Source organism: Cnephaeus nilssonii (genome assembly GCF_951640355.1).
Source record: "Cnephaeus nilssonii genome assembly, chromosome: 9".
Lineage (NCBI taxonomy): Eukaryota > Metazoa > Chordata > Mammalia > Chiroptera > Vespertilionidae > Cnephaeus > Cnephaeus nilssonii.
In genome coordinates this window covers 29,670,530-29,698,175 of record NC_137080.1, presented here as the reverse complement: position 1 = coordinate 29,698,175, position 27,646 = coordinate 29,670,530, and the positions used below count along the sequence as shown (strand labels likewise).

At 43.9% G+C, this 27,646-nt stretch overlaps 2 protein-coding genes across 2 annotated transcripts in view; one reads left to right on the top strand and one right to left on the bottom strand.

The window, feature by feature from the left end:
* Positions 1–13,824: 13,824 nt before the first annotated feature.
* Positions 13,825–27,646, bottom strand: part of STX11 (syntaxin 11) — a 32,570-nt gene continuing 18,748 nt past the window's right edge. The window contains exon 2 of the mRNA XM_079779664.1: positions 13,825–15,749. Coding sequence (XP_079635790.1) covers positions 14,881–15,744 — 864 coding nt within the window. The 5' untranslated portion in view covers positions 15,745–15,749 and the 3' untranslated portion in view covers positions 13,825–14,880. The remainder of the gene's footprint in view (positions 15,750–27,646) is intronic.
* Positions 23,888–24,841, top strand: LOC307105414 (developmental pluripotency-associated protein 4-like; the record flags this gene model as incomplete). Its single annotated transcript, XM_079781163.1, is given in 2 exon segments — positions 23,888–24,292; positions 24,294–24,841. Coding segments are annotated over 2 exon segments (936 nt in total). The 3' UTR covers positions 24,825–24,841.

Sequence of the window (27,646 nt, the reverse complement as noted above, 5' to 3'; positions counted from 1 at the left end):
GGCGTCCCCACCTGTATTTCTCTGCTTCTTCATCCTGCCCCTCCAGGAGCCCTGCTCTTCTATCAGTTCTCAACTGAAGCTGACTCTCTGGAAAGAATTAGGGTTTCCCATACTGCTCCTTTAGCACGTGGCCATAGTTCATATTTTCTCATTGTACATACGGTTCATTAAAAATCTCTCTCTCACTCACTATTAAGCTTCTTGAGGCAGCGGCTGGGTTACCTGTCTGCACATCCCAAGGACTTGCTCATAGACATTTCTTAGTTCAGGCAGAATGCCTATTTCCAAACTATTTAGACTCTCTTTTCCTCTTCCCTTCCCTTATGAATAATTCAATGCTAAAGTCTGGCCCAAGCAACGTAGATGTTACACTTAGAGGTGGGGTAGAGTTTTATAAATATGGACAGAAAAACTAAATAAAATCTGTAGTGTTAAATCAGAATTGGAGGAGTTGCTATGAATGCCGGGAAGGAGGGAGGGAGGGAGGGAGAGAGACCCAAATTCTGTCCATTGAGATAACCAGGACCAATAATACATCAAAAGCAATGAGCACAGCTAGCACTGAAATCTTGGTTTCTAAATACCATCTTCCACTAAAAGAGAACTAGAGATCTTTTGAAAATGGCTGATTCTAGGGCTAGGTCTAGAAAAATACAAGGTAAGCATGGAGTATCTTAGATTTGAAAGTAAGGAAGTGCTAAAAAATGATGAAGACGTCAAAAGTCAGCTTGAATGGATGGCCACTGGCCAAATGTGGGACACTTTGAGCATCAAATAATTATAGAGTGGATTGTAACCATCCATTAAAATAGGACAAAATGAGAGCACACTTACATTACTTAGGATTCTGTAAATACTTGAATAAAATGGAAAGTTTAATGAGTAATGGGATATTTTCAAAGCACTTCCCCTCTAAATATGAATTAATCACAAGGGGGAAAAGTAATTTTATAGCAGAGAACCCTGACGGAGAAGCTTAATCAAGTGAATGAAGTTAAGACAGTAACGGGCCGCATTAACACCAGGCCACTGAGAGGATGCAATGTGAACACAGAAGTCTGCCATGGTCCTGCGTAAGTAGCCTAACCTGAATCTAATGGCAAGACACATCAGCCAAACCAAAATTGGCAAAGGGACCTTCTACATATAATTGACCTGCCATCCGAGATGGAGAAAAATCAGGAGAGACTGAGGAATCATTCCAAGTTGAAGAAGCCTTAGGCGATGTGACATGTAAATGCAATGTATTATTTTGAACAGGAGCCTTTTCCTATAAAGAATGATTGGTGATTAAATGGGGTTTGGAGTTAGCTGGTAGTAAATTATCAAGGTGAATTTCCTGATTTTAATGGTTGTAGTACAGCATCTAATGATGCTAAATAAAGGGTTATTTCTGCTGTACTTGCAACTTTTTTCCCCTCTAGATTTTAGATTACTTTAATTTTTAAAAAGTTAAAACAAAAACAAAAAAACTAGACCATGCCATTAGTATTTTAAAAGTATAAGCAAAATGCAAATCCATTTTAGAACTATGATATATACTGTCTCGGCCTTCGAATTCATGAAAAAAATTGTGAACATACTATTGATTTGGGCGAAAAAAAAAGATTAAAAATGATAGAGATGATCTTTGACTTTTCTGCAGTTTTCTAACTACGCCGCCATGTCACAAGCGCCCGCCCGGCCGGGCTCGGTTCCGGTCCAGCAGCGAGAGAGCCCAGCGGGCTGTGCCGGCCAACCCCCGCCCCCGGACCGCGAGCCCGCCTGGGCCTGGGGCGGCGCCCGCCGAACCCCCGCCGCCCTCGGCCACGCCCAGCCCGCTCGCTGCGCCGTCCCCGCCGCGGGAAGCGGAGCGCGCGTTGTGGGGATGACGCCTTTCCCAGCCAGAATTGGAATTCCTGCGGCCAGGAAGTGTTGTGCTTGGTGAAATTTATATTTTTAAAAAATATATAACAATAAAGTATTTAAAGAAGAGAGAAAACACATCTACCAGGAGTGGGGTTCGAACCCACGCGGACATACGTCCATTGGATCTTAAGTCCAACGCCTTAACCACTCGGCCATCCTGGTGCAGACGCACGTTACCCCTCTCTCTCGTCCTACAAGCTTTATGCCTCTGTCCTCCGCGCCTTCCTGCAGGAAGGCTGCGCAGCCTTCACCGCCGCTTCTGCGGTCCTGCCAGCGGGAGCCGGGACGGCCTTCCCGCCAGAGCCTCGGCTTCCCACCGCCCAGCTCACGGTGCCCCGGGCCCGCCACGGCAGCGAGGGCAACTGCAGGCGCGCTTTCGGCGGTGGCGGCGCTGGGCCGCGCGCGGGCCCCAGCCGGTTATGCTTCCGGTTTCGGGGCGCGCGGGCGCAGGAAACAAACACTAACAAACTTCTGGATTCTTAGGAGCACGTTCTGGAGGCTCCCGGGACAGGTGGTGCAGGGATGGAACCCAGGGCTGGAGGGGGGGGTGGGGGGTTGTGGGGGGCGGGGGGGTTTGTTTTACTCGAAATGGGTTAAACTTTAAGAAATGAGTTGCATGGGCAGAAGGAGAGGTCTTGAACCCCTCGGGTGGGTCGCTTTTCTTTTTAGCGTATGTCACCAGTCACAGGGGAAGAAAGCTTGTAGAAACTTGTGTCTATACTGTGCCGGGCAGAGGCAGGGTGGTGTGGCCCAATTGGTCCTCCCTGCTGGCTCCCGGCACCCACCCACTGCACCACCTCACTGGCAGTGCCCTGGCCTCCTCTTTGTTCCCTTCACCCAGCCGTGCATTCCTATTTATGTTCTCGTTTCTTAACTGTCCTTCAATGCTCTCCTTCCTTTCTGTGCGAAGGAGTTTCACTTTGCCCTGCCGACCCCTTTTCCAGGATTTCTACTTCTTTCCTCACCACCAGGGCCTCCAGTCTACCAAGGCTTCTGTGTTCTGGAGCATCATGGGGCCTGGAGGTAGAGGCACGCCCTGGCTCATACCTTGCACCCACTGGGTCTCAGGGAAAGAAACTGATCCTGTACCTGCAGCACGAACATTGCTGAACACCTAACCAGGCACCTTATATGGACTGTACTTTGAACCACCAATCAGCACCTGCCAAATACCCTAAGCCGCCCCCCCCCCTCCTGCAATTCCTAAGTCCCTAAGTGCCTAATCATGTGCCTTATATGAAACCACCAATCAGCACATGCCCAGTACCCTAAGCCCCATCCCTTCCCTTTCTTCCCCTCAAAAGGCGCCTTCACCCCTGCACATGTGCTCTCTTCCTTTGGGAGGCAGCCCGGCAGGGTCCTTCTCCCCTAATAAAGCCTGTGTCCTGGTCTTCTGCCCTCTGTCTCATCTTTCAGAAACCCATTGCCCTGCCACCTCCTGGGAGTCCTGGATCCCTGGGAACATGGCCACCACCTGGGGAGACTGTCACACAGCCTGCCGCCTGGTTCTCTGAGCTCCAGTCAAGGACATTGACTGCCCTCGGGATAATAGCTGGTGGAACTGCTCCTGACTCACTCTGCCACAAACATTGTGAGGCCTCAGTGGCCTGCACCTGTGTCCCATCCTCAACAGTAGCCCTCCTACTGAGTGTCAGCCCTGGCCCTCCAGAGCACACAGGCAAGAACATAGAGCAGGTTCCTGGGGCCATGTCCTGCCCTGCTGAGGGAAAAGGGGAACTTGGACTCTGCTGGGATCTAGAAGACCCATGTGGTGACAACACAAGGATCGCCACCCGATACCCAGCATCTCCATCTTATTGCACCAAATTGTCAGAGGCCTCGGGCTTTCAAGGTACTTAAAATGGTTATAATAAAAATATGTATTGAGTGCTCTCTAAGCCTTTACATATATAATTTAATGTTCTTAACAACACTGTGAAGTAAGAGTTCATATCTCCATTTTGAAGTTTAGGTAACAGAAGCCCAGTTACAAACTCACTCAAATACAAGAAGCAGCCTCCTACATGTGTGCCCCACTCCCCACCTGGCGGGGAGGGGCGGGGGGGGGGGGCGGGCATTGCATTATTTGGATAACATTTTTATTTAACCTCAGACTTAGCTTCCAACAAGCCCCTAGTACAAGACAGTTCTGAACAACAGCCTTATCGTAGGGCACCCCTTAGAGTGACTTCCGAAGCCTCAAGATTGTATTAAGTGTCTCTGGTCTGTAACACAAGTTAGTCTAATCAGACATACAGGTGATTCTGAACTAGTGGAGACCAGAAGATGTCAGTCTGCTGTGTGGCAGATTGTATTTTCCCAAAGAGGAAACCATAATAGTATCTCCCATCCCAACTGCTTTTCTTCCACTGTGACTTGACACCTCTATCATCAATAAGGGCAGGGGAGGGTTTGTGTTCTCCTTCACTGAATATGGAAAGGCTTGTCTCTGTGCCAAAATAATGCTGTGTGACTTCCAAGTCTAGGGCATCAAAGGTGCTATATACTTTGCCTTGTTCTCTTGGGACGCTTGACCTAGGAACCCAGCCACCATAATCTGAGGAAGCCCAAGTAAGTACATGTACTAGTTCCAGCTGACAGCCCCAGTGAACAGTCAGTACTAACTGCTACAAGTGTAAGTTAATGAGTCTTCCGTTGATTCTGGTTTCTAGCCATCAAGTGATACTGCCATTAAGTCTTTCCAGCTAAGTACCCAGATATCATGAAGTAGGAACAAGCTGTCCTCACTGTATATTTTTCCAGTTCCTGACTCACAGAATCTATGGGCAGAATACACTTGCTATTGTTTTCTGATGCTAGGTTGTTGTTTTTTAATGAAGCAATAAATGAGAATTCTGAGACTGGTAAGCTGGGATATTGTAATGGAGCCCTGGGAGCACTGCATAGAGAGGCTACCAGACAGTAAAACTGACATGGGGAGAGCAGAGTCCTGTGATGAAGAGTCTAAGATCTGGTTCCACCATTGATTGGACTCCTTTCCTCCATTTTTACTGGATTCTGGGTCATGCTACTGTTTTCCAAATTCACATCATACATGGGGCTGCCTGAGCGAAAGAATACAAGCTCCATTCCTAGGTGCTAGCTGCAAGGGAGGCTAGGAAGCAAAGCTCTGGCTTCTGCTTTAGGAAGCAAAGCCTCAAAACGGAAGCAATTTCCCAAACATAGGAAGGGTGTTCAAAAGGTGCTGGCAACTACAAACATGACAAGTATCCACTTGAGTGTTGGAACAAAATGTGAAAAGCATTGCATACTGACCTTGGTTGTAAGTGACAGTATTAAAGAGAAAATGACAATATTGTTTTCCAACTTTATTAAAGACAGATTTGTTTTATGGAGCAGTGTCTCAGTATCACATGTATTATCTCATTTAATTCATTTAATCTAACTTTCCCATTTCTATTTTAGTTCACTTTTAATGTTCTGCCTCTCTTGTTTTCCTTTGTGGACGAAAAAGGGGCCACATGCTGAACCTTGACAAGCTCAGAGAAGACCTTGCATAGTGGCCTTACAAACTCAGAAACCTAAAGTAACCACATAGGATGGTCTGAAATTAAAACTTCCTAACTAAACGCAAATGTGGTGGCTGGGTTCCTAGGACAAGCATCCCAAGAGAACAAGGAGAGTAGTCATGTCTTAGGCTGTTATCTTCCCTGACAAAGGTCAGTCTTTACCTTAACTGAGCCTGTCTATTGTCTTTTTGCATCTACAATGACATACCTTGGAATATCAGGGTAATTTCCTTTTTTTCCAGACCCATTACAGCACAGAGCAGAGATCACAAAACCCCTATTGTTATTGTTATCGTGTTAATTGTTAACTGCTAATTATCCTTTACCCACAAATGTAAAAGAAGGATGTGTCCATCCTTTTTTACAGAGATTTCTCCGCTTTGCTTTCTTCCACCTCCCTAATCTATCACCAATGAATTTCATGTATCTTCCCCTTTGAATCTGATATATAAAATAAGTGATAAAACTGCCATTTTCCAGAGCATTCTCTCAGTCCTTTGATATTTTGCTTCCCGGCAATTGTTGTCAGTTTGACTCAACTAAAATCATAAAAATCCTTACAGGTTTGGATGTTTCTTATGTTAACACCTTACTTTGTCTTTATTTGTATTTTTCTTTAAAACATTATCACTCCTATCTTATTGAAGTTATACTTATTCCGAGTTTGACTTAGAATTTTTCTTAATCTATGTCCATGGTTTTCTTTTTACATAATGTAGCTTGTTATTTTTATTTTATAATTAAATAAAATTATTTTATTTTGTAATAGTTCACTTTTCATTGTATTTTTATTTTAGCCACTATATTTTAATTTTAACATTTTAGTGTTTTGTTTTTAAATTTTCTCCCTTATGTTATTTTGCTTTAAATTTTTCTTTTTTTCTTAGAAATATTTATTTTACTTTGTGTTTTTGGTGAATCAGAAATACGACCTCTCAGGAAATGGCAGTAAAGAAAGAAAGGCCACACCAAGGAGACAGGGACAGTCTCACCAAAGGCAGGGTTTTCCTGCAGCCTCTCAGGTGGGGGCTCAGACTAAATTAGTTCGGTATTAAAGGGCAGGGTGAGCTTAGAAAATGTCAAACAAGGGCACACTCAGATTATATATCAGATATGTCTGGTGAGCATACCTGTCATTTATCATCCAAACCCAGACACTTGTGAAAGTGAAAGAAGGAGCTTTTAAAAATTGTGCAGGAACAAGCCTGCAAGAATCTGGTCCCAGGAAATTTACATATGTGAAAGAAATGAGCATGCAAGTTTGGACTCAAATTAATTAATATCAGTTCTGAACTTAATAAACACTTATTGAATAAAAACATATTAAAATTATATAAGTTTGAGTGGAAATCAAAACATAACTCCTGATGTATGAAACACTTCCTTATGGACCAATTAGGAAAATTCAGATAGAAAATTGTAGCTGCCTTCACCGGTAAAGCATGTGATTTGCATTTTGGATAGCATTACACACATATTCATCTTTTTCTTTTTCCTAAGTATCGGCAGCAATCCTTTAATCTATTTGGTTGTAGACAGAAAGTATAGAACTGAATGAAAGTCATTCTGATGTTTTGCCTCTAGATCTGGGAGGATAATGATCCCATCAACTGAAGGAGGTCCATAGAGGAAGAACAGAACCTGCGTTTGAGGAACCTATGGGACATTCACAAGGAGAGGTCAAGTAGACAGGATATAAACATCCGGAGCTCAGGTGACAAATCTAAGCAAAAGATAGAAATCGTGGAGTAACTGACTCCGGCAAATTCCCCTGCAGGCCAGAACCACAGGCAGAGGGCCCACCCAGCACAATGCCTGTGTAATCAGGCTCTCATTATCCCCTGGGATGCTCGGGCAGGACCAGCTGGGTACATTATGACCTGGCACCCACGACTCAAAAACAGTGTTTTTCAAAGGTGAGAATAGAGCAAGCAGAAGAAAAAGAGTCAAGCTTGGCTGCCAGTGGCTCAGGGGGGTTGTCCATGCTGACAGCACCTGGGTACCTTGGATAGAATTGAGACTGTGTATTTGCTTCTTGTCAGACAAAGTAAAGAGAGCTACTGGGTCACCCGTGGTCAGTCTCCCCTCCACTAAGGTTTGGAAGTTACCACCGTAAGGTAGCGAAGCCCTGGGACTCATGAGATCACCTACAAAGAATATACAGAAAAGAAAGTGAGAAAGTGTCAAGGGCAGAATGCTTGGCCATTTCATGTGTCAGTGTGTGGGCTAATTTATTTGATCCAATAACCTGAAAAATATGTGCGGCAACTCTGTGTTTTGATGCTCCACACACTGGAAAGCAGTCATTTTTTCTGCCTTTTCTCCTCCTTTTTCTTAGTTGCTTTGACCACACCTGGGGATTTATTATTGCATGGGGTGCACGGGTGCAGCTCCAGAGAAGGCAAATACTGCCCACCAAGCCCACACCAGGTATGTGATCTTTGGCAAATTATAGCCTCTTTCTTCTGTCAAACAAATCAGAGGAGTTGGTCATATAAATTATGAATGTTTCCTTTTGGTTTGGTTTGTTTCGTTTTAGGAGGTGATGCAGTTGCCCGGTTACAACATGGTGTACCTATAATCCCAGGAATTTTTATGTGCGGTGTATGCCGTAGTATTTACTATTTTTAAGACCCTGTGAAAATTTTGAAAATGTAATACATATATTCTTCTGAATAAAAAAGCAGGCCAAGCAAAGAAATAGGCTGAATGGAATTAATAGCATCATGCTCTTCAGTTTATTTATTATTAACAAATAATGCAATAGTAGGATGGAGAGAGGAGTCTGAAATTATATTCTATCAAACTGTAAGAACAGGCAGTTCTTTGTCACTTTTTTAACCAAAGAGTAAAAGAAAAATAAATTAATATGCAAGCGAATATAAAGATTTTTTTGAGTTATTCAAAATCTATAAAGGCCTTTAGGTGTTAGAAGAAATTGCCATTCCACTTAACAGATTGAATTTAAGCCCAAACTAAGTTATGCCATAGACTACCATAACATGTAATTTTACCAAATTATACTCAGAGGACACACACAGCAGGGGGCGCGGGGAAGGAAACCTACCAACTTCATCTACTTTTAGTATTTTCAGCTTTCCCCTTCTAATTTTTGGACCACTTCAGTCATGTTCCCTAATCCTATTCTACCCTTCTGGGTATTCAGGTATATCTTGGATGAACAAAACAGGTCCAGAGACATGGAATCATGGAACAGACTAACGAATCTCAGAGGGAAGTGGAATGGGTGGGGTGGGGGTGGGACTAGAAGAGATCACCCAAAGAACTTGTATGCATATATGCATGACCCATGCACACATACAATAGTGTAGTGAAGGACTGGGGTGGGTGGGAGCTGGGTTGGGGGGACAATGGGGGAAAATGGGGGACATCTGTAATACTTTCAATAATAAAGATAACTTTTTTTAAAAAGAAGAAGAACGGGCACTTTCTTTTACTTCCCAGTTTTACTTTCTCCTCAGTGCGTGCATGTGTTAACATCTTGCCACTTGGTAACATTTCTAGTTTGACAGGTTTCTTCCATGAACAGATGAAGGTTATGAAGAGAATCCATGTTACCTCATTTTATGCCCTTTTAAGGGAGCGTTAGACCAGGGTAAACCATGGGGCAGGGCAAAAGAATAAACTAGTTAAACATTCTTAGCTGCAAGAGAAATTCCTGTCTTGGTCACATGGAAGCTAAATAATTTCTTTTTATCTAGGGGTAACATTCCTCGTATAGCCTCTTTACCCTGCAGATTCTCTTCTTGATTTTGTGCACAACCTGTTTTGAAAGAGTTGGAGCACCAGCTCAGCTGCTGGCAGCTGGGAGGCCCCCGGGGCCATGCACCAGTAGCTCTGCCAGGCCAGCCTGAGCAGGGAGAGAGCCGTGCAGCCCAGCTGAGCTCACAGCTCAATGGAAGGGCAGTGTAGGGTCCTCCAATCTCTCCTTGGTCTTCAGCTCCTGCAGGGGAAGGAATGGTTTTGCACTTATTTTTCTGCACAATACACATGCAATTCAACAGTTTTGTATTGAATAAGCATTACAATCCCTAAGGAACCTGTATGTATGTGTGTATGTGGGGTGGAGAGAGGTGTGGCCCTACATACTTAGGAGAATGGACTGAGGCATCTCAGGGCACCCTCAGATATAAAGACCTCAGTGATTGAGAACAGTTTAGGACTGATGCCCAGAGCCACTGTCCTGAATCAAAGCCTTTCATGATTAGGAGCAGGGAGCTAAGTACTTCGCATGAATGACTCTACTAGATGTCATATATATATATATCTCCATGAAACCAAAGCCAATACATTTTGTCCAAAAAAAATTTAAAATATTCTTTGCTGGAAGAAAAAAGAAGAAAGGAAGAAAATCCTTTCCAGATAAAACTTAGTTTTACAATTGTCTTTGCATCCAACCTGAGCCTGTACCTTTAATAAGGTACAAAGTAGTGTTCCAGGCCAGTCATGCTGGCTTTGGGTCCTGTGACTCAGGCCTTCATTGTCTCACTGCTCAGCCTTTTCAATTTGACCATTCTCTTGGATGGTCTGCTTCATTCCAAGTAGCTTTTTCTCCAATCACATCTCTTCCCCTCACCAAGTCCCACCCCCTGGGTCATGCTCCTGAGACATTGTCCCCCACACTGGGCCCAGCACACACCTCTACTAGGAGGGAAGACTAGATATTGGGCTTTATGCTGTAAAATAAACACTTTTTAAAAAGTAGACATCACAGAAAACAAATTCTGCATATCTCTAATTCTGCATTTAAACCACAAACATTTGAATAACTTTGAAATAAAAGATACTATGCAAAATGCTAAGATCAAAATAACAAATAAGATGCTATTGGTTGCCCTTAAAAATAAAAAAGCAACATGGAAACAACCAACGAGGATTGAATAAAGAAGGTGTGGTACACAGAGACAATGGAATACTACTCAGCCATAAGAAAAGATGAAATACTGCCCTTTGTAACATGAGTGGATCTTGAGAATATCATGCTAAGTGAAATAAGACAGAAAAAGCCAAGAACCATATGTTTTCACTCACATGTGGGGTATACAGCTGAAAGCAACAGTGGGCTCCCTCTGGAGCCGCCTACACCTTTATTCCCTCTCAGACGTACATCTTCACTTTTCTCCGCTGAACTCTAATGTTCCCCAGGAGACTTGCAACCAGGGGAGCAAGGAGCAGAGGCAGCTCGTCCCAGCTGAACCTGTCTCCAAGGGCCCTTTTATCTGACATTTCGGTGATCGAGAAGCAGACCCGCCCTGGCTCACTTCTTTCCTATAACATTTCTCAGGAGCCAAAGCAGAGCACCGCCTCGGCTCTCTCCTGTTGCTTTTTCTACCCTAAGCCAGTTCTTTGTGTCACTGTCCCAGCTTTAAGAAATGTACTCTCAAAATCGCCTGGACCCGTATTGTGAAATCTTTCCTGCACAAACTCAAGAACCCACATGCTACCGGCCAGCCAGAGGCCTGGTCCCTTTCGGGTGACAAAAGGATTTGTGTTTTTTTTTCATTGTAAGGAAGAGGTTTTGAACTAATTAGGCCTACTTGATATGCTTGAATTGCACAGGAAGCTTTGTCAACTAAGAAAATAGTAGTGCTGTATTTGTGTATATATATTCTTATTACTAAATGGTTATTATATACTAGAGGCCCAGTGCACGAAATTCATGCACCTGTAGGGTCCCTAGGCTTGGATGGCGATCAAGCTGATCAGGGACTTCTGGCTGCTGGTCAGAGCCTTCCTTCCCTGGCTGCCGGCTGCTGGCTGGGGCCTTCCTTCATTCCACACCACCCCCTGGTGGTCAACGCACATCATAGTGAGCGATCAAACTCCCGGTTTCCCGGTTGAACTCCCAAGAGGACACTTAGCAATTTAGCCTTTTAGATTGGAGGTTACATAAAAACTCCAAGAGTCTACCAAGTCCTGGTACAATACTGATTTTAACTATTTTTATCTTAAAATGTTCTATATTAGAGAAGAGCAAAGTTCTTGGTCAGTTATAATCAGATCTATAACCATGTCATTTTAAGTTTTGTCATCTACAGACAGTCATTGTTTTACTCTGATGCTTTTGCAAGTATGTTTCATCTTCAGAAGCATCCATGAAAAGAACTCTGACTCATTTTAAAACGAGGTTTTCAGATAAAAAATGTTTAGATCATACCTTTCAAAAAAAACTGAAAGAAATGAACAAACAAGACGAACAAACAAAAAAACTCATAGACACAGACAATGTGGTGGTTACCACAGGGAAGGGGGTGGGGGGTAAAGAGTTGAGAACCGCTAGCAGGGTCGCCTAAGACCATCAGAAAACACAGATATTTACATTATGATTCATTAACAGTAGCAAAATTATAGTTATGAAGTAGCAACGAAAATAATTTTATGGTTGGGGTCACCACAACATGAGGAACTGTATTAAAGGGTCGCGGCATTAGAAAGGTTGAGAACCACTGAACTATAATCTATGGTTGTGGCTGGAAAGTGCAGCATTTGGTCAGGTGGAAGTAGCCGTGGCCTGTTAAAATAGCTTTAAAAGATTTCCACCTGCAGCCCCTGAAGGCGCTATTGTTCTTTGTGGTGGGTTCCTTCATTTTGTACATGAAATGACATTAGTGTGTGAACTTTGCAGATTTACCACAAAGTCTTTTTGCCCAAAGTCACTCTTCAGAGCATCACAGGATTGGGGAAACCAACATACAGCATCTCTGGGTGGCGCTGGAGGACCCTTTCCAGCACAGAGAGCCAGCATTTTACCCACTGCTTGGCGTGGCAGTCCCAGCCAAGAAGGGCTTCGGGGGAAACAGGGCAGGGTGTGGGAAAAGCCAGCAGGTCCCGTCCCCTCCGTCTATTGTGATGGGCCTCCGCAGCTGAACTCCTTCTGGGGCTTTGGGACTCAGCTTGGGAAGAAGCAGGCGAAAGCACTTGCCAAATTGAGCAGAACAGCTGCTTTCTGCTGAACTTTTTTGAATGGAACATTGAATTTCTTTCCCAGAACATGTATGGATACAAGAAGGAATAGAAATGCCACCGTGAAAAATAGTTTTTTCATTGTAGAAAAAAAGCCCTCATAGTCAAAGAAGATAGGGTCTTGGTTTCCTTATTCCATTTTTCGAAAGACTTAACAAGAGAATAAGTGTTTATTTTTCCTCAGACGTTAATAACTATTCATTTACTCAAGTCCATGAGAAAGTTATTTAATAACAATGATAAACATAGCACTTAGCATATACCAGGTGCTTTCACATATTTAATCATTTTACTTCTTCAAGGTAGGGTGTATCAATTTTACAGATGAGGAAACTGAGGCACAGAGGTTAAGAAGCATGCCCAGTCATACAGCTAACCTGAGGCAGAGACAGTGAGTGGGGTCCTGAATCTGGGCTCTTGGCCACTGTCACACCCAGATGGTTACTAAAAAGCAGAAAGAAAAATTCTTACCTTTTCCTAGGCAAGAGGTAACTAATCTCTCAGTATATTCAAGTGCAGTTTTTACCTAATTCTTCACTGTGAAATATGGGGAATTCAAAAGTACATGGAGCCTGCAAACTCCCATACTTTTATGAATGGTTCTAAGCAAAGAAAATGCTTTATGGGTTTGAACAAGTCAAATGCATGAATTATTCTCTCTTGTGCAAACTAGCTGGTGGTCTGTATACACCACATCTCATCTCTTCCATGAAAGACAATGGAGCTGGATGAAGAAGACATTTTTTAGGGAAAGGGAATTAGACCAAGTGAGGTCACAGGTGAAACATCCCTGGAGTTAGCTGAGAAAGGAATCGTGAGAAATCTGAGAAGAGCCCGGTGGGACTTGGTTTCCACAATTCTCATATTTAAGCATGAAATTAAAATTAGGTGCAGGGGTAGATTTTCACGGTCGTAAGCAGTTTAGTCAATGGGTTACAGAGTTCACACACTCTTCGTTCTGCTCCTTTTAAAACTTCACTGTCTGAAGGACCCGAAAATTATGGCAGCTGAATAAATTCTCATTATTAAATAATGAGTAGAAAGAGTTCAGAGTTGACTCAGGAGGAAGACCGGAAGCACGGTGAATGTATGTGGGTAGGGACATTCCAAAGTTTGCAAATGAAAGCAAATCCCTAAAACATGATGCTTTTGCTAAACTATTATAAGTAACTCAGGAGAGAAAGGAAGACACACTCCCATATGAATGCTCTTTCGTTTTTTTCTTCGCTATTCAGAGTTCCATCCAGATGTTGCAACTTTAAGCAGCTACAAGAATTTTCAACACAATAATTGAGAAAGTAAACTAAGGTGCAAATACACAAAAGGGAAAATGATAATGTAATGTTTATTAAACTAACTTAAAAAGAAATATTTTAATTTAAATTACTCCATTTAAATGCATGAAAGGGATGGTCCACAGTAAAACAAAAGTAATAAAAGTAATATTTCCAAGAATTTTATTTTATTATCTAGTTCTGGATGCATTTTCAGCTGTTGTCATCTGTCTTTATCACTATAACTGACAGAGTTGTTCAAAATGAAGTTCCTGCCCAAATTGAACTGGATATGCAGATGGGAATGATAAACTCAAAACAAGACAACCAACACCAATAACCAGTAAAAGTGTTTTTCTTGATATTTATAGTTTATATTTACAAAAGTAAAATGGAAACCAATTAGTCATTATGTACATGTGTTAGTGAATATTAGTACTTCACATTTACATATGTATATGTGCATTTGTAACTATCAAGTAAAAAAGATAAATTTTAAATTACTTTTACTTATGAAAAATATATAAAATGTGACTGATACACACATCAATTTCAGGGCTTGTTCAATACTCAGTGCTGAAAAATATTTGGGGGGAAAATCCCAACTATATTCAAAGTGAAGAGATAAGGAAATAGTGAGTGTTGAATGTGATTTTAATAAGTATGGAGGTGAGCAGGAAGAAAACAGGTATACTTCTAGACAGGAATCACACAGCGTAAACCAGATGAGTGGAAATGAAAGACGTGAAATTGAACAGAACCAAGGTACTTTCAGGAGAGGGTATGAATTTGTTTCGATGAGTTCATACTATTAGCCAATGCGGAATTGACTTCCTCCTGGAACTTCATTAGGAAACATCCCTGGGACATTTACCCTCCAGTTCGCTAGTCAGTTCTTTATGCCTCTTCCGTTAAGAGGGCAAGGATGCAATTTGCCATACAATGACCTCACACAACTTCAGGGTGTCTCTGTACTTCCTGAAGAAACATCCGAAGGCATCAACTATAGTCCCAAGCATGGGCTGGGTGGGACTTTCTGGACCTCGAGTTTCTTCTTTCTCTAAAAACTGAGGTCCGTAGGAGTTGGGACAACTCGCCGCAGTGAAGGGAGCCCCCAAATCTCTCCCAGTGCGCTTCCCAGCCCATTCCCGTTGAGAGGGGGTGCGGGGTCCCGGGCCAGCCTGCTAGTTGAGGCAGGGGCAGCAGAAGCAGCAGATGGTCCGGCAGGGGTTCTTCTTCTTGTACTGCAAGGTCTTGCGCACCTGCGCCTTGGCCTGGCCGGTGTAGTCCACGGTCTTCTCCACGTTGAGCTCGATGACGTTCAGGGTGTCGGCCTGCTCCTCCACCAGCACCGCCATCTGCAGGAAAAGCTCGTGCACGTCCCGGATGCGGCTCTCCAGCTTCAGCAGCTCGCGGTGGCGGCTCTCGATCTCGTTGAGGGCCGCCCGCGCGCCCTTCACGTCGGCCAGCAGGTTCTCCGAGAACACGTCCCACTTGCCCTGCTCGAACATGTCCTCGATCTGATCGCCCGACACGTCCTTGCCCATGATCTCCAGCTGGCGCTGGATGCGGATCTTGCAGTTGTCGCGCTGCTTCATCTCGGCCAGGTTGTACTCGTGCATGGCGCGCTGGAAGGTGCGGGTGAGCGCGCTGTACTGCGCGCGGGAGATGCGCGCCACCGCCGAGTTGGGTCCGTGCTGGGCCTCGGCCGCCTCGCTCAGCACCTTCATGGCGCGCAGCTTGCGGTGGATGCTCTCGCCGCGGGCCTTGATGTCCTTGGCGATGGAGTTGGTGTCGCGCTTGATGCTGCTGAGACGCCGCATGGACGTGAGGAAGCGGGCGTTCTGCTTTCCCAGCCGCTTCACGTCGATCATCAGCTGCTGGTTTTCATCCTGAAGGACCTTGATGTCTCGGTACAAGGACTCCAGGATGTGGTCTGTCTCAAACTCGAAGTCCTCTTGGGGTGAGTCAAATTCATCGTCCTCGTCTGCGAGCTGCTGGTCATACTGCTTGGTTAACTCCAGAAGTTCTGATAGCCGGTCCTTCATTTTGCCTGCAGGTAGAGATACCGGAGTTAGATGCCGCTAGTGAGAGTAATAAAGAAGTATTCTGCCCGGGCTGGTGTGGTCCAGTTGGTTGGGCATTATCCCCTGCAGGGAAAGGTTGCCGGGTTCGCCCTGGTCAAGGCACATGCCCAGTTGCATTGACGTTTAACTTGCATACTCTCTTCCTCTCCCGTCCTCTCTCTTTAAAAATCAATTAAAAATCTTTTTAAAAATAAAGAAACATTTTGCTCAGCACTCCCGATTCTTTATTTCTGGGTATAATAAATGCACTAAAATGAGCTGACAGTTCTATGACATTTTGCTTACAAGGAAAAGACCAATATGACTAAGAGTCATGAACACAGTTGTATTTTATACCCTGTAGGCCTCTGCAGTTCAATATTACAGGTGCCCAGGATTCAAGCAACAATTTAAAATTGTAGATTGCGTTGGGAACCAATCCTTTTCTTGCTTTTAAGTTCTCCAATAATTGCAAATCAAAACAGACACAGAAAAAGGAAAAAAAATACTTGCAAAGGTTGTAATTTTAAATCAAGAGAGTCAATTTAGAAGGCTTTGGGGCCAAGTCTAAATGTCTGTTTTGTGTCTATTTCAGTCTCAGTCCTGTTCATCATAATGATTCTTTAAATAGTGACTATATAAATCATAGCTTAAACTTTTTTCTTTTAAAAATGTTATAAAAGTAAAACATGCTTGAAGTAAAACAACAACAAAATACATGAAGACAAAAATCTAATAAGGAAGTATAAAATTTGGAAGTTGAAATTCCCTTGTTCCTCTGCCCAATATCATTAATACATACTTCAGGTTAAGCGCTTGTTCAATACTCAGTGCTTACAAATGTTTGAGGAAGAAAACAAAAATATACACTCATGGAAGATATTAAAAATAAAGGAAATAAGGAAATAGTTAAGTGTTTAATGCAATTTTAATAAATAAGAGAGGTGAGCAGAAATAAGATATATATTTAGGCAGGAATCACATAGCACAAGCCAGATAAAGAATCAGTAATGAAAGATATACAGTTTTCTCTAAGGTCTCTAGTGGTAAGCATCATTAACAAAGCTGCTTTAAAAACAAAAAATTACATGGAAAATTTCAATCCTACACCAGCTTAGTAGCAATAATAAAACACACTCCCATTTATCCATCACACAGCAGCCATATTTGCCCACCTTTAATGGCTTTTTGAAACAAGTTGGCAGCTCAGGTAGAATTTCCATGTTTTTATAAAGGTGTTGTGATCATTTCCTCACTTAGCAAGGCAAAATAATGCTATGTCCATTTTTTTTCCCCCATAAAAGTAGCTATTATGTAGGGCCAGTAACCAATTTCTAGGCACTTTTCATGTGATACCCTCTTTAATCTTCATACAGACTCCATGAAGTAGGCATTGTCATTATCAGCGTTCGCAAGTTGAGCATGGGAAGATTAAAGAACTTAGCCAAGGTCACCAGTAAGTAAACATTTGGGCTCCAGAGTACTCCACTTCACCACCATCCTCAACTCTCTTCAGCAAATGTACAAAAGTGAGTCACGAAAGACTACCCAATTAAACAAGGAAACGTCATGTCTGGAGCCTCTTGGGAGGGACTCCAGCGCAGGCTGAGACTGGCTTGGTGGGAGCTAGGAAACAAGCCACGGCCAGCCACGGCAGGTGCCAGGCTTGTGGCCTCTTGGGAAAGGCCACAATTCAAGCTGAGGCCGGCTGCCACTTGTGCTGGCCTTGGAGCTGCCTGGTAGCAACTGCAATGTGAGCCAAGCCTGGTCGCTGCTTATGCCAGCTCGAGAGCGCTTGGGAAAGACTGCAATGCGAGCCAAGGCCGGCCTCCACCTATTTGGAGGGTCAGGAGCATGCTTGGCATTAACTTCTGCCGGGCAAGCAGGTTGGGCAGGGGAGGATCTCTGAGGAATGCCATGCCAGGGCAAATGGTGTCAGCCAGGTTATTGGAGAGTGACAGATCTGGACCAGCCAGGTGGAAGGAGAGCATAACAACGGAACAATGGTATCTGCCAAAATTTCCATCCCCAGAGAGATTTACCACCCATCCCTGCCCCTCCAGCCCTACCCTAGGGTTAGTCAATTAAATTTCTCTCTGTGTGACCCAGGCTCTTTTCCAACCGCTGCCTCTGCACTGGAGTTCAGAGTGAGCAAGCTTGTGGTTGAGTCCTTTAAGAATAACATCTTGGTCTTCCACAGCCCTTCATTTCTCCCAGCTGTAATCCTCACTGATTTTCAAAGCCAGATGTTATGGGGACTCCTCTTCCCGGCACAGGTCCTCTGGGCTGGGGGGGCTGATGAGGGAGGTTCATATGCATTACAGCCAAGTTACTATCTTATCTGGGGAAAGTACATTAGTTAGCTAGTATGGAGTTGAGCTGTATCCATCTGTTTTAGTTAGTATACAATTTATTATACTATGCAAGAGGTAGATGGGAGAGATAATGGGTAAATTTTCATGAAAAAGGCAAGAATAGGTGATAATATCTTCCTTGCATCTTGGCCGTGCTCTACATTGCTCTCCTAAAACCAAGAATCACTTCATACATAATATAAAAAGCAAAGCACACTTCAATCATACAGAAAATGGTCTTGGATGATGTTCAGGATGGTCATTCTTTTTCAAGACCTAACAACAATAAAGTCATGGGTCCTAAATTAGGTGAAGGCCTAAGCATATTCGAAGGCTCATTCCATAATCTGGTAAGGAGAGAGAAAGGGAGAGTATGTGGAATTAAAGATGCTCTATGGAGATGCAGAAAAGATGGTGGCTTTCACCTTGCCTTTCTGACCCAGTCCAGCCTCTAGATGAGTTGGTCCCATTGACCTAGAAAGTGCAAGCATTAGGAAAATTATAACAGAAAGTCAACCAAAGAGCTGCTGTTTCTAAGAATGTCCCCCAAAGGTTCAGGTATATTCAATTACATCAAAGTATAGAACCAGGCACAGAAAGAACATCAAACTAACCTACACAACCAGTAGCTTCATTCTGAACTGTGAGATTCTAACAAGGGAACTATGGGCTCTAGCCAGTTTGGCTCAGTGGATAGAGCATCACCCTGTGGACAAATGGGTCCTGGGTTCAATTCCAATCAAGGGCATGTACCTTGGTTGCAGGTCGCTCCCTAGCCCAGATCCTGGTCTGGGCACGTGCAGGAGGCAACTAATCGATGTTTCTCTCACATTGATATTTCTCTCTGTCTTTCCCTCTCACTTCCACTCTCTTTAAAAATCAATGTAAAAATATTCTCAGGTGAGGATTAACATAACATAACAACACATAACTAACTAACTAAAATAAATAAGGAACTATGGTAAATTAGAAAGAAAAACCAAACAATTCTATTGACCTTCCTGTCTCATTGTGATAAAGAGTAATGTAATAAACTTTAGTAAATCTATATATATAAAAGGCTAAGCAGCAGTCTGACTGGCTGACCGGCCAGTAGCTCTGACACACACTGACCACCAGGGGGCAGATGCTCAACAAAGGAGTTGCGGAGCTGCAGTCACTTGGGAGTGGTGGTTCGCAGGTGACACCCTGGAACCAGAGAGGAGGGGGCCCATTCCTTGCAATTCCTCTCGCATTCCAGGACACCTTGGGGGATGTTTGAGAGCCGGTTTCGGCTGATCCCTGCAGGCCAGGCCGAGGGACCTCACCTGCTAGAGGGACCCTGCTCATTCTGCAGATGCCCTTTGAGCCATGGCGCCGGTCCAGGTGCGGCCAGCAGGGGAGGGACCACAGGAGGTTGGCTCTAGGGCATGTTCGGCCCGTCTTGCCCAGTGCTACCCCGCTGGCCACCACCCGGGACTGCCTACATTAGTCCCTGCACCAGAGGGATTAATTAATTTCCTTTCAATATGCACAAATTCATGCACCAGGACACAGTTATATTCATAAAGTTGCTAAAATAAATCTTGCTTTGATTCACACAGAGATGAAGAATTCCAAAGAAAAATTAGAACCAACTACCAGAAATCTGCTTCTGCTTTCTAATTCTCCTTTCAGGCATGCATATCATCTGTCCTGAGAACTAGATCCCTCAGGGAAGGAAGGGGAAATTGCATAACCCTTCTTTCACTGGGCAGTGAGATTGGATGTAAGAGAAAATAAAGAAACAGACAAATGGTTAGCACAGTGGCTCTCAGGCATTAGGAAGCAACAGCATCTTCGGGACAACTATAAACATTACAGATGTCTGGGCCCTTTCAAGTTTCTGATTCCATAGGACTAGGATGATCTGTTATTCAAACGCACATAAAAATTTATGGCCCATTCCATAGGTAGTTATTGTGGTAGCTTTTTATTCACAAACACTACACAGTTCCAGACAACTTATAATAGTCCCCAGGTTGGGGCCAACTTGATGAGCAAGCAATTGATAGAGAAAGATTCACAAACATAGGGGAAGAGAGGTTCAGAAAGCAGGTTTGTATTTATGTCAAAAGACCAATGGGAGTGATAACTACATGAGTAATCCAAACTCTGGGTGCTACAAAGATCAACCATGGAAGTCATTGTTCCTTACTTGCTTCCATGGAAACCAGTTATAAACACAACACATAGTCATATCTCTGATCATAAAAGAGAGGCTTTGTGCCTACTTACTCTAAGGAGAACAAGCGGAAAATGTTACTACATGGTTATGAGCTGAATTATACACCCCCAAATTCATATGTTGAAACCTTCAGAGAGAGATATATGTTGAAACCTTAAACCCAGTAACGCAGAATCCTATCTAATAAAAGAGTAATATGCAAATTAACCATCACTCTGCTACACCCACAAGCCACGCCCACCAGCCATGCCCACCAGCCAATCAGGAGCAATTATGCAAATTAACCCAACCAAGATGGCTGTGGTCATGGAGAGAGCAATAGGGAGGCTTGGGTTTCCCTGGTGATGGAGGAAGCCAAGCTTTCTGCACACCCTGGCCAGCCCAGGCCTCACTTAAGGCTACAAAGTTTCAATTATAGAAGATAAATCCCAAGAAAAATGGCAACAGCCATGAAGCTTGAGAGAGCAGGCTTGGGTTGCCCCCGGCGACGGAGGAAGCCAAGCTTTCCACCTGCCCTGGCTGGCCTAGGCCTCCACTCCAGGCTACAAAGTTCAATTATAGAAGGTGAATAAACCCCAACAGAAATGGCTGCTGAGGAGTGAGCAGAAGGCTTGGCTCTGCTCCAGGCTACAAAGTTTCAATTGTTGAAGATAAATATATCCTAGATACCAGGGCCTCCACTTGGGTCGCCGGGGGGCATGGCCGGCCTGCAAACCACCACAGGCCACCCCACACCCCAAGGGAACCCCCACCCTGATCCGGGACACCTTTCAGGGCAAACCAGCTGGCCCCCACCCATGCACCAGACCTCTATCCTATCTAATAAAAGAATAATATGCAGATTGACCATCACTCCAATACACAAGATCAAAATAGCTGTCCCCATGTGGTCAAAGATCCTGCCCCCATATGGACACAAGATGGCCACCACAAGATGGCCAGCAGGGGAGGGCAGTTGAGAGGGACCAGGCCTGCAGGGGAGGGCAGTTAGGGGTGACCAGGCCAGCAGATGAGGGAAGTTGGGGGTAAACAGGCTGGCAGGGGAGCAGTTAGACATCAATCAGGCTGGCAGGGGAGTGGATAGGGGATGATCAGACTGGCGGGCAGAAGTGGTTAGGGGCAATCAGGAAGGCAGGCAGGTGAACAGTTGGGAGCCAGCAGTCCTGGATTGTGAGAGGGATCCCAGATTGGAGAGGGTGCAGGCTGGGCTGAGGGACACCCTCCCCCCAGTGCACGAATTTCATGCACCGGGCCTCTAGTGTAATCATATTTGGAGATAAGGTATTTGAAGAGAGAATTAAGTTAAAAGGAATTCTTTATGTAATTCATACATTATTATACATTAAGCAATATATGCATTAAGCAAAATTTTCCCATCAGGAAACAAAACCTTTCCCTTGTTTCACAGCAATATGTTAAATTTTCACAAGTGGAGAAACTTCAGACATGTGGATACACCATGCAGAGTGAGGCAATGTGCAAGTCATGTGAGGTTTAGTATGGAGATGAATTTGTAGATTACAGGAGGGAAACAAATCCGAAAGCATAGAAGGGCCTTCTTTTTGTAGTTATGACAAAGAAATGTATTAGAGACTACTCCTCTGTCATGTGAGTTCAGAAAGCTCAAGACTTTTGCTGCATTTAGAAACTAAAGTACACATTCACACACACACACACACACACACACACACACACACACACACACACACACACCATTCAGTTATTAGTGACTAAGAGGATCTTGCAATGTCTCCCCTACTTCATAAATGAAGTTACCACGTTCTGATTTTCAGATTTTACCATCTATCTCTCCTATTTTATTTTATTCCAATTTTTAAAGTCTTGTTAAAAGAAAATGATGATTTACAAATCAGAATGGCTTTATGCCTAGGTTCACCACTGCTCCATATGGCGCCTTAATGAGCCTTTGTGCAGTGACCACATGACATCTTTGTGAAAGCTAGGAGAATGCCTCTTTCTCCAGGAGGATGCACCCCTGGCCCAGGGCACAGAGCCTGGTGAACTGGGCATTGATGGATCTCCTGACCCTCTTATCCATGTGGACAGGCACCCTTGTGCTGGGCACAACAAGTGCAGCCCCATCTGGTCACCCTGAATACACCCCTCTCCACCACCTCATCCAGTCCCTCCAGCCCAGCCATCACCACAAGCATCTGGTAGGGGCCAGGAAATCCCAGAGGTCCTGTGTCATAATAACTTAGTGGTACTTTATAGGACACGCCATAGTAATACAATCCTTAAAGCAGTGGTTCTCAACCTTTCTAATGCTGCGACCCTTTAATACAGTTCCTCATGTTGTGGTGACCCCCAACCATAAAATTATTTTCGTTGCTACTACATAACTGTAATTTTGCTACTGTTATGAATCATAATGTAATTATCTGTGTTTTCCAATGGTCTTAGGCTCTACAGCAGCGGTTCTCAACCTGTGAGTCGCAACCCACAGGTTGAGAACCGCTAGCAAGGTCACCTAAGACCATGGAAAACACAGATATTTACATTATGATTCATAACAGTAGCAAAATTACAGTTATGAAGTAGCAACGAAAATAATTTTATGGTTGGGGGTCACCACAACATGAGGATCTGTATTAAAGGGTCGCGGCATTAGAAGGGTTGAGAACCACTGCCTTAAAGGATAACAAGTGTACTTTCCCAAACAGATTGATTCAGATCCATAAGTGAATGAATAATTTCACTCAACTGAGTAAAACCCATTGTTCTGCTCCATTTTTTGATTTTTAAAAATGACACATCTAAGAGGAAAAAATCATTCTTTGAATCTCTAAAAAATTACAGGCTGGGGAAAAAAAGTATTATCTTCTTGCTGCTCCAAAGTTAATTTAAAAACAAAACCAAAAACTTGTGCTGGATCCTAAAGTGTACTGGCAAGAACACTTAATAGTTTAATTTCTTGGGGTTTACTCAAAACACAACTTGAGAATTTGAAGAGTGTTAATTGAGATGGGTTATTATAAAAGTGCAAGGCTAGAAGAAATAATAAAAAATATGGCTTGTTTCTCTTCTAAAGCAAAATGCAGGAAGGAGGTTCTCCAAAGCATTTTGGGAAAGTCTAATAAAAAAGAGCAAGAACCTCCCTAAAAAAAAGGTTTCTGAAGTCTTTAATTTTATAGAGAACTTATTCCCATCTAAGTCCACTCTTCATTCACTTGTACTCATTTGTTTCTCCCTGGCACTTTCACTTTTCAGTTCCCTCAATCAGAATTTTCTGCCAATGTCTCAAGAGAAGAAGTGCCCTAGCTGGTTTAGCTCAGTGTATAGAGTGTTGGCCTACAGACTGAAGGAAGGGTCCCAGGTTCAATTCCAGTCAAGGGCACATGCCCCAGGTTGCGGGCTCAGTCCCCATTAGGGGGCCTGCAGGAGGCAGCTGATCAATGATTCTCTCTCACCATTGATGTTTCTATCTCTCTCCCTCTCCCTTCCTCTCTGAAACCAATAAAAAAAAATATTTAAAAAAAAAAGAGAGAGAGAGAGGTAAGAACGTTTTCTTCGTCAGCCTTGAATTCTTTTCTGAGTATGGAAAATGCAAAAGGCAAGAAGCAGAAGGCCCCAATTAAGTCAGGTGGAGCAGCAAAAAGCTTCAAAATCCCAACCAGTACCAACTAAAGAGAAGCATGGGGCTGCTGGTGAACCAAGTAAACAAAGAACCTCAGGGATGGAGACCAAACGGAAGAGATCTAAGAAAGATGACAAAGCTTCTTGTCCACAAAAGATGGCACAAGAAAATAAAAGAGTAAGAGTTCACAAGAAGATACCAATTCCTCCGCTGCCCTTTCACTTGCCACCAGTTAACCTGATTCACCAAGACATCGTGAGGGGTTGGTGCCAGCAATTAAAGCTGAGCACCAGCGGCCAGAAATGGGAAACATATAATAGGCTGCATGCATATGCTTACCCTAATCAAAAGAATATTCCTATCAAACCAGAGGGAGGCAAAGATATTGACATTATCACAAAGGATATTGAAGATGCAAAAGGGGGAAATGACTCTGGACAGTTTTGGTCTTCCTGAACTGACTGCTCCCCTGGTTGGGGGGGCTGCTCCTGACGGGGGTGCTGCTGCTCTCCTGGAGGGAATGGACAATATTTTCGTGACAACTTCCACCCCGGATGATGTGTTTGCCTCCTGGAGCAGAACTGCAGCCACTGCCGGGAAGACTGGGAAGATGGAGACTGTGAGGCTGACACAGGTGGCCTCTGGTTACAAGTGGTGTGTGGCCCATGGACAGAGTCTCCCTGCACACACAGGGCGTTGGGTTCAGCTACAGTTTTATGCTGGGCAAGCCTGGGTCCCTGATAAACCAGGGCAAGTGTGTTCACTTTTCTTGATACCTTCCTGCAACTTTCCACCCCGACACCTGGAGGATAATATGGTGTGCCCCAAATGCATTCATAGGAATAAGGTATTAGCGAGAAGCTTCCATTGCCAAGAAAAAGGGTACGGCTATGATTGTAATTAATATGGTAGAAAGGTGACTACAATCAACTTTACGGTGCCACTGACAGCAACTCCGGGCTGCTTGACACCTCCATGCTCCCTGCTTACAGGGCCCAGACGGGTGGGGAGCAGACGTTACTCTCAGACTACCAACAGTGCCTGCTGCCTTGTCTGCTGGGATACAGTTATGTTTTAAAACAGACATGCATTTCACAAACTACCATTCATTGCAGTGAAGATGCAAAAGTCACTCACACCATCCAAGGATTACCCATCTGAAACAGAAGTGACTCCGGCACCTCTTGCACGGTGGGAGCCTGAACTGAATCTCTTGAGGGGAGTGGAGAAACAGGTGTGCTCCCTCACTAGACTCCTGCCTCAGAATTGTGTCTGCTCCCCCCTAAAAAAATTCTTAATATTCAAAACATTTTGTGAAGTTGTCTTAACTTGGGATTTCTGTAGTGTGTCTCTGGGATAAAAACACGGGGCACTTGGGCCAGTATCATTTCCAGTTGTAACTGTTTTGTATATTTTTGCTGTTTAAAATATGTCCAAGGTTACTTCTGAGTCACAAATACCTATATACTTAAAATACATATGTAAAGTAATTCATCTGCTATGTTTCGGGAACTTTGTTGTATGCAAATTATTGTTAATGTTCTTAACTCGGTAGGATTAAGCCAAAAGGCATGATTTTGTTTCAGTGTAATAAAAAATATACACTTTAGAGAGAGAGAGAGAGAGAGAGAGAGAGAGAGAGAGAGAGAGAAGAAGAAGAAGAAGAAGAAGAAGAAGAAGAAGAAGAAGAAGAAGAAGAAAGTTCAATATGCACAGTCAATAAACAGCCAGTGGGCAGCTTGGGTTTTACTTATAGCAGCGTACTTTTGGATGCATTCTGCAGAAATGCTCTATAAATCAAAGCAGCTGTTCCTTTATTTGATCCATACACCTTCTCTACACCTAAGCGCTGTGCAGCCCCTATATGGGGAATTAGCCCCATCCCCTCATTTGAGAGCCCATCTGTAAACCACAAAGCTACACTAGCTTCTTTTTCCTGAACCTCCCCCCGCCCCAAAAAAAAAGGTTTCTGAAGTCTTTAATTTTATAGAGCACTTATTTCCATCTAAGTCCATTTGAGCTGCTATAACAACACACCAGAGATTGGGTAGCTTGTAAAGACAGAAATTTATTTCTCACATTTCTGGCAGCTGGGAGTCTGAGATCAAGGTGCCAGCATGCTCAGGTCCTGCACCTAGGGAGGGCCTGCTTCCCGGTTCATGAATGCCCATCTCCTCACTGTGTCCTCACCTGGCAGGAGAGGCCGGCAGGAGAGGCCGGCAGGAGAGGCCAGCCGGAGAGGCCAGCAGGCTCTGGGGCCTCGTTTATAAGGACACTAATCCCACTCACGAGGACCCTACCCTCATGACCTAATCACCTCCCAAAGACCCTGCCTCCCGATACCATTGCCTTGGGGGTTGGAATCGCTGTGGACCAGTGATTGCTACTTGTGCCCTGTCCATGTACCTGTGTTTCTAATGGGTGACATATTTTGGTAATCCTTTCCCTGTCTCACCACGTATGTTGGGTGTGTATGAGGAGATCATTTATGTCTAGCCCATTGTCTCAGGATGAAGAGGCTCCCATCTGAAGAGCTGAGTCTGAGGTGTCCCATCCGGATCCAAAATGGTGCACGTCGTGGAGAAGCCTCCAGACGTAGAGGCTAAGCCATACTGGGATGAAACTCCTGGGAACCCGAGGATAAGGGTGAGCATATGTTTCTTGCAGGAGAAATGTGAATAAATTTTGCCAGAGGGAGACTATATTTGATTACAAAAAAAAAAAAAAATGGCTACAGATTCTTAGCAGTACCTCCGATCAAGAAGTTGTGTCAATTTCCCTACCCTTTGAATCTGGGTTTGCTCATGAAACTTGCTTTGACCAAGAGGACAATAGCAAACATGGTGCCAGCAGAGGCTTGAGTAGCACTAGCACATCTGGGCTTGCCCTCTCTTACTAGTGGGAATATGACACCACAATGTGGGAAGCCAGGGCTAGCCGCCTGGAGGATGAAGACCACAAGGAAAGAGAGGCCAGCACCCAGGTGACCTGCCGCTGCAGCTGTATGACTGAGCCCAGGTCAGTGAAAGAACCACCCAGTACTTGCTCTCTACCACGTACTGTGTGGAAGCTTTATAGGAATTACCTCATTTAATTTTCACGACCATGAGAAATAACAATATGATTTGGGGGTGGTTTGTTATGCCGACAAAGCTCACTGATACACCCCTCTCTTTGTTTCTGTATTCCCCACAGTGGGTGTTCTTTAAGGAAAACCTAAGAGAATGGCATGGATCACCGATAAATCATCATTTTGGAAAGTAAATTCTCAGGCATTTAAAACAAAATTTCAGTCTGGCCGGTTTAGCACAGTGGTTGAGCATTGATCGATGAACCAGGAGGTTACGGTTCGATTCCCTGGTCAGGGCAACCTGGGCTTGATCCCCAGTGGGGGGTGTGCAGGAGGCAGCCAATCCAATCAATGATTCTCTCTATTCATTGATGTTTCTCTCTCTCCCTCTCCCTTCCTTTCTGAAGTCAATAAAAATATTTTTTAAAAAGAAATACAAGTTCATTGTTATCATTTTAAAACACAAATATAAGTAGCATGTACCAAATAACTGTCCTGCTGATGTACGTCACCCACTCAATGAGCACGGCCTACTTGTTATATGCCTTGGTTTTGATGCCGTATATGTTTACAACATCCTATTCATGTTGTATACAAACGTTACAATAAAGCATGCACATAAAAGAAGCCTGAATTTCTTAACATGTGTGAGGACA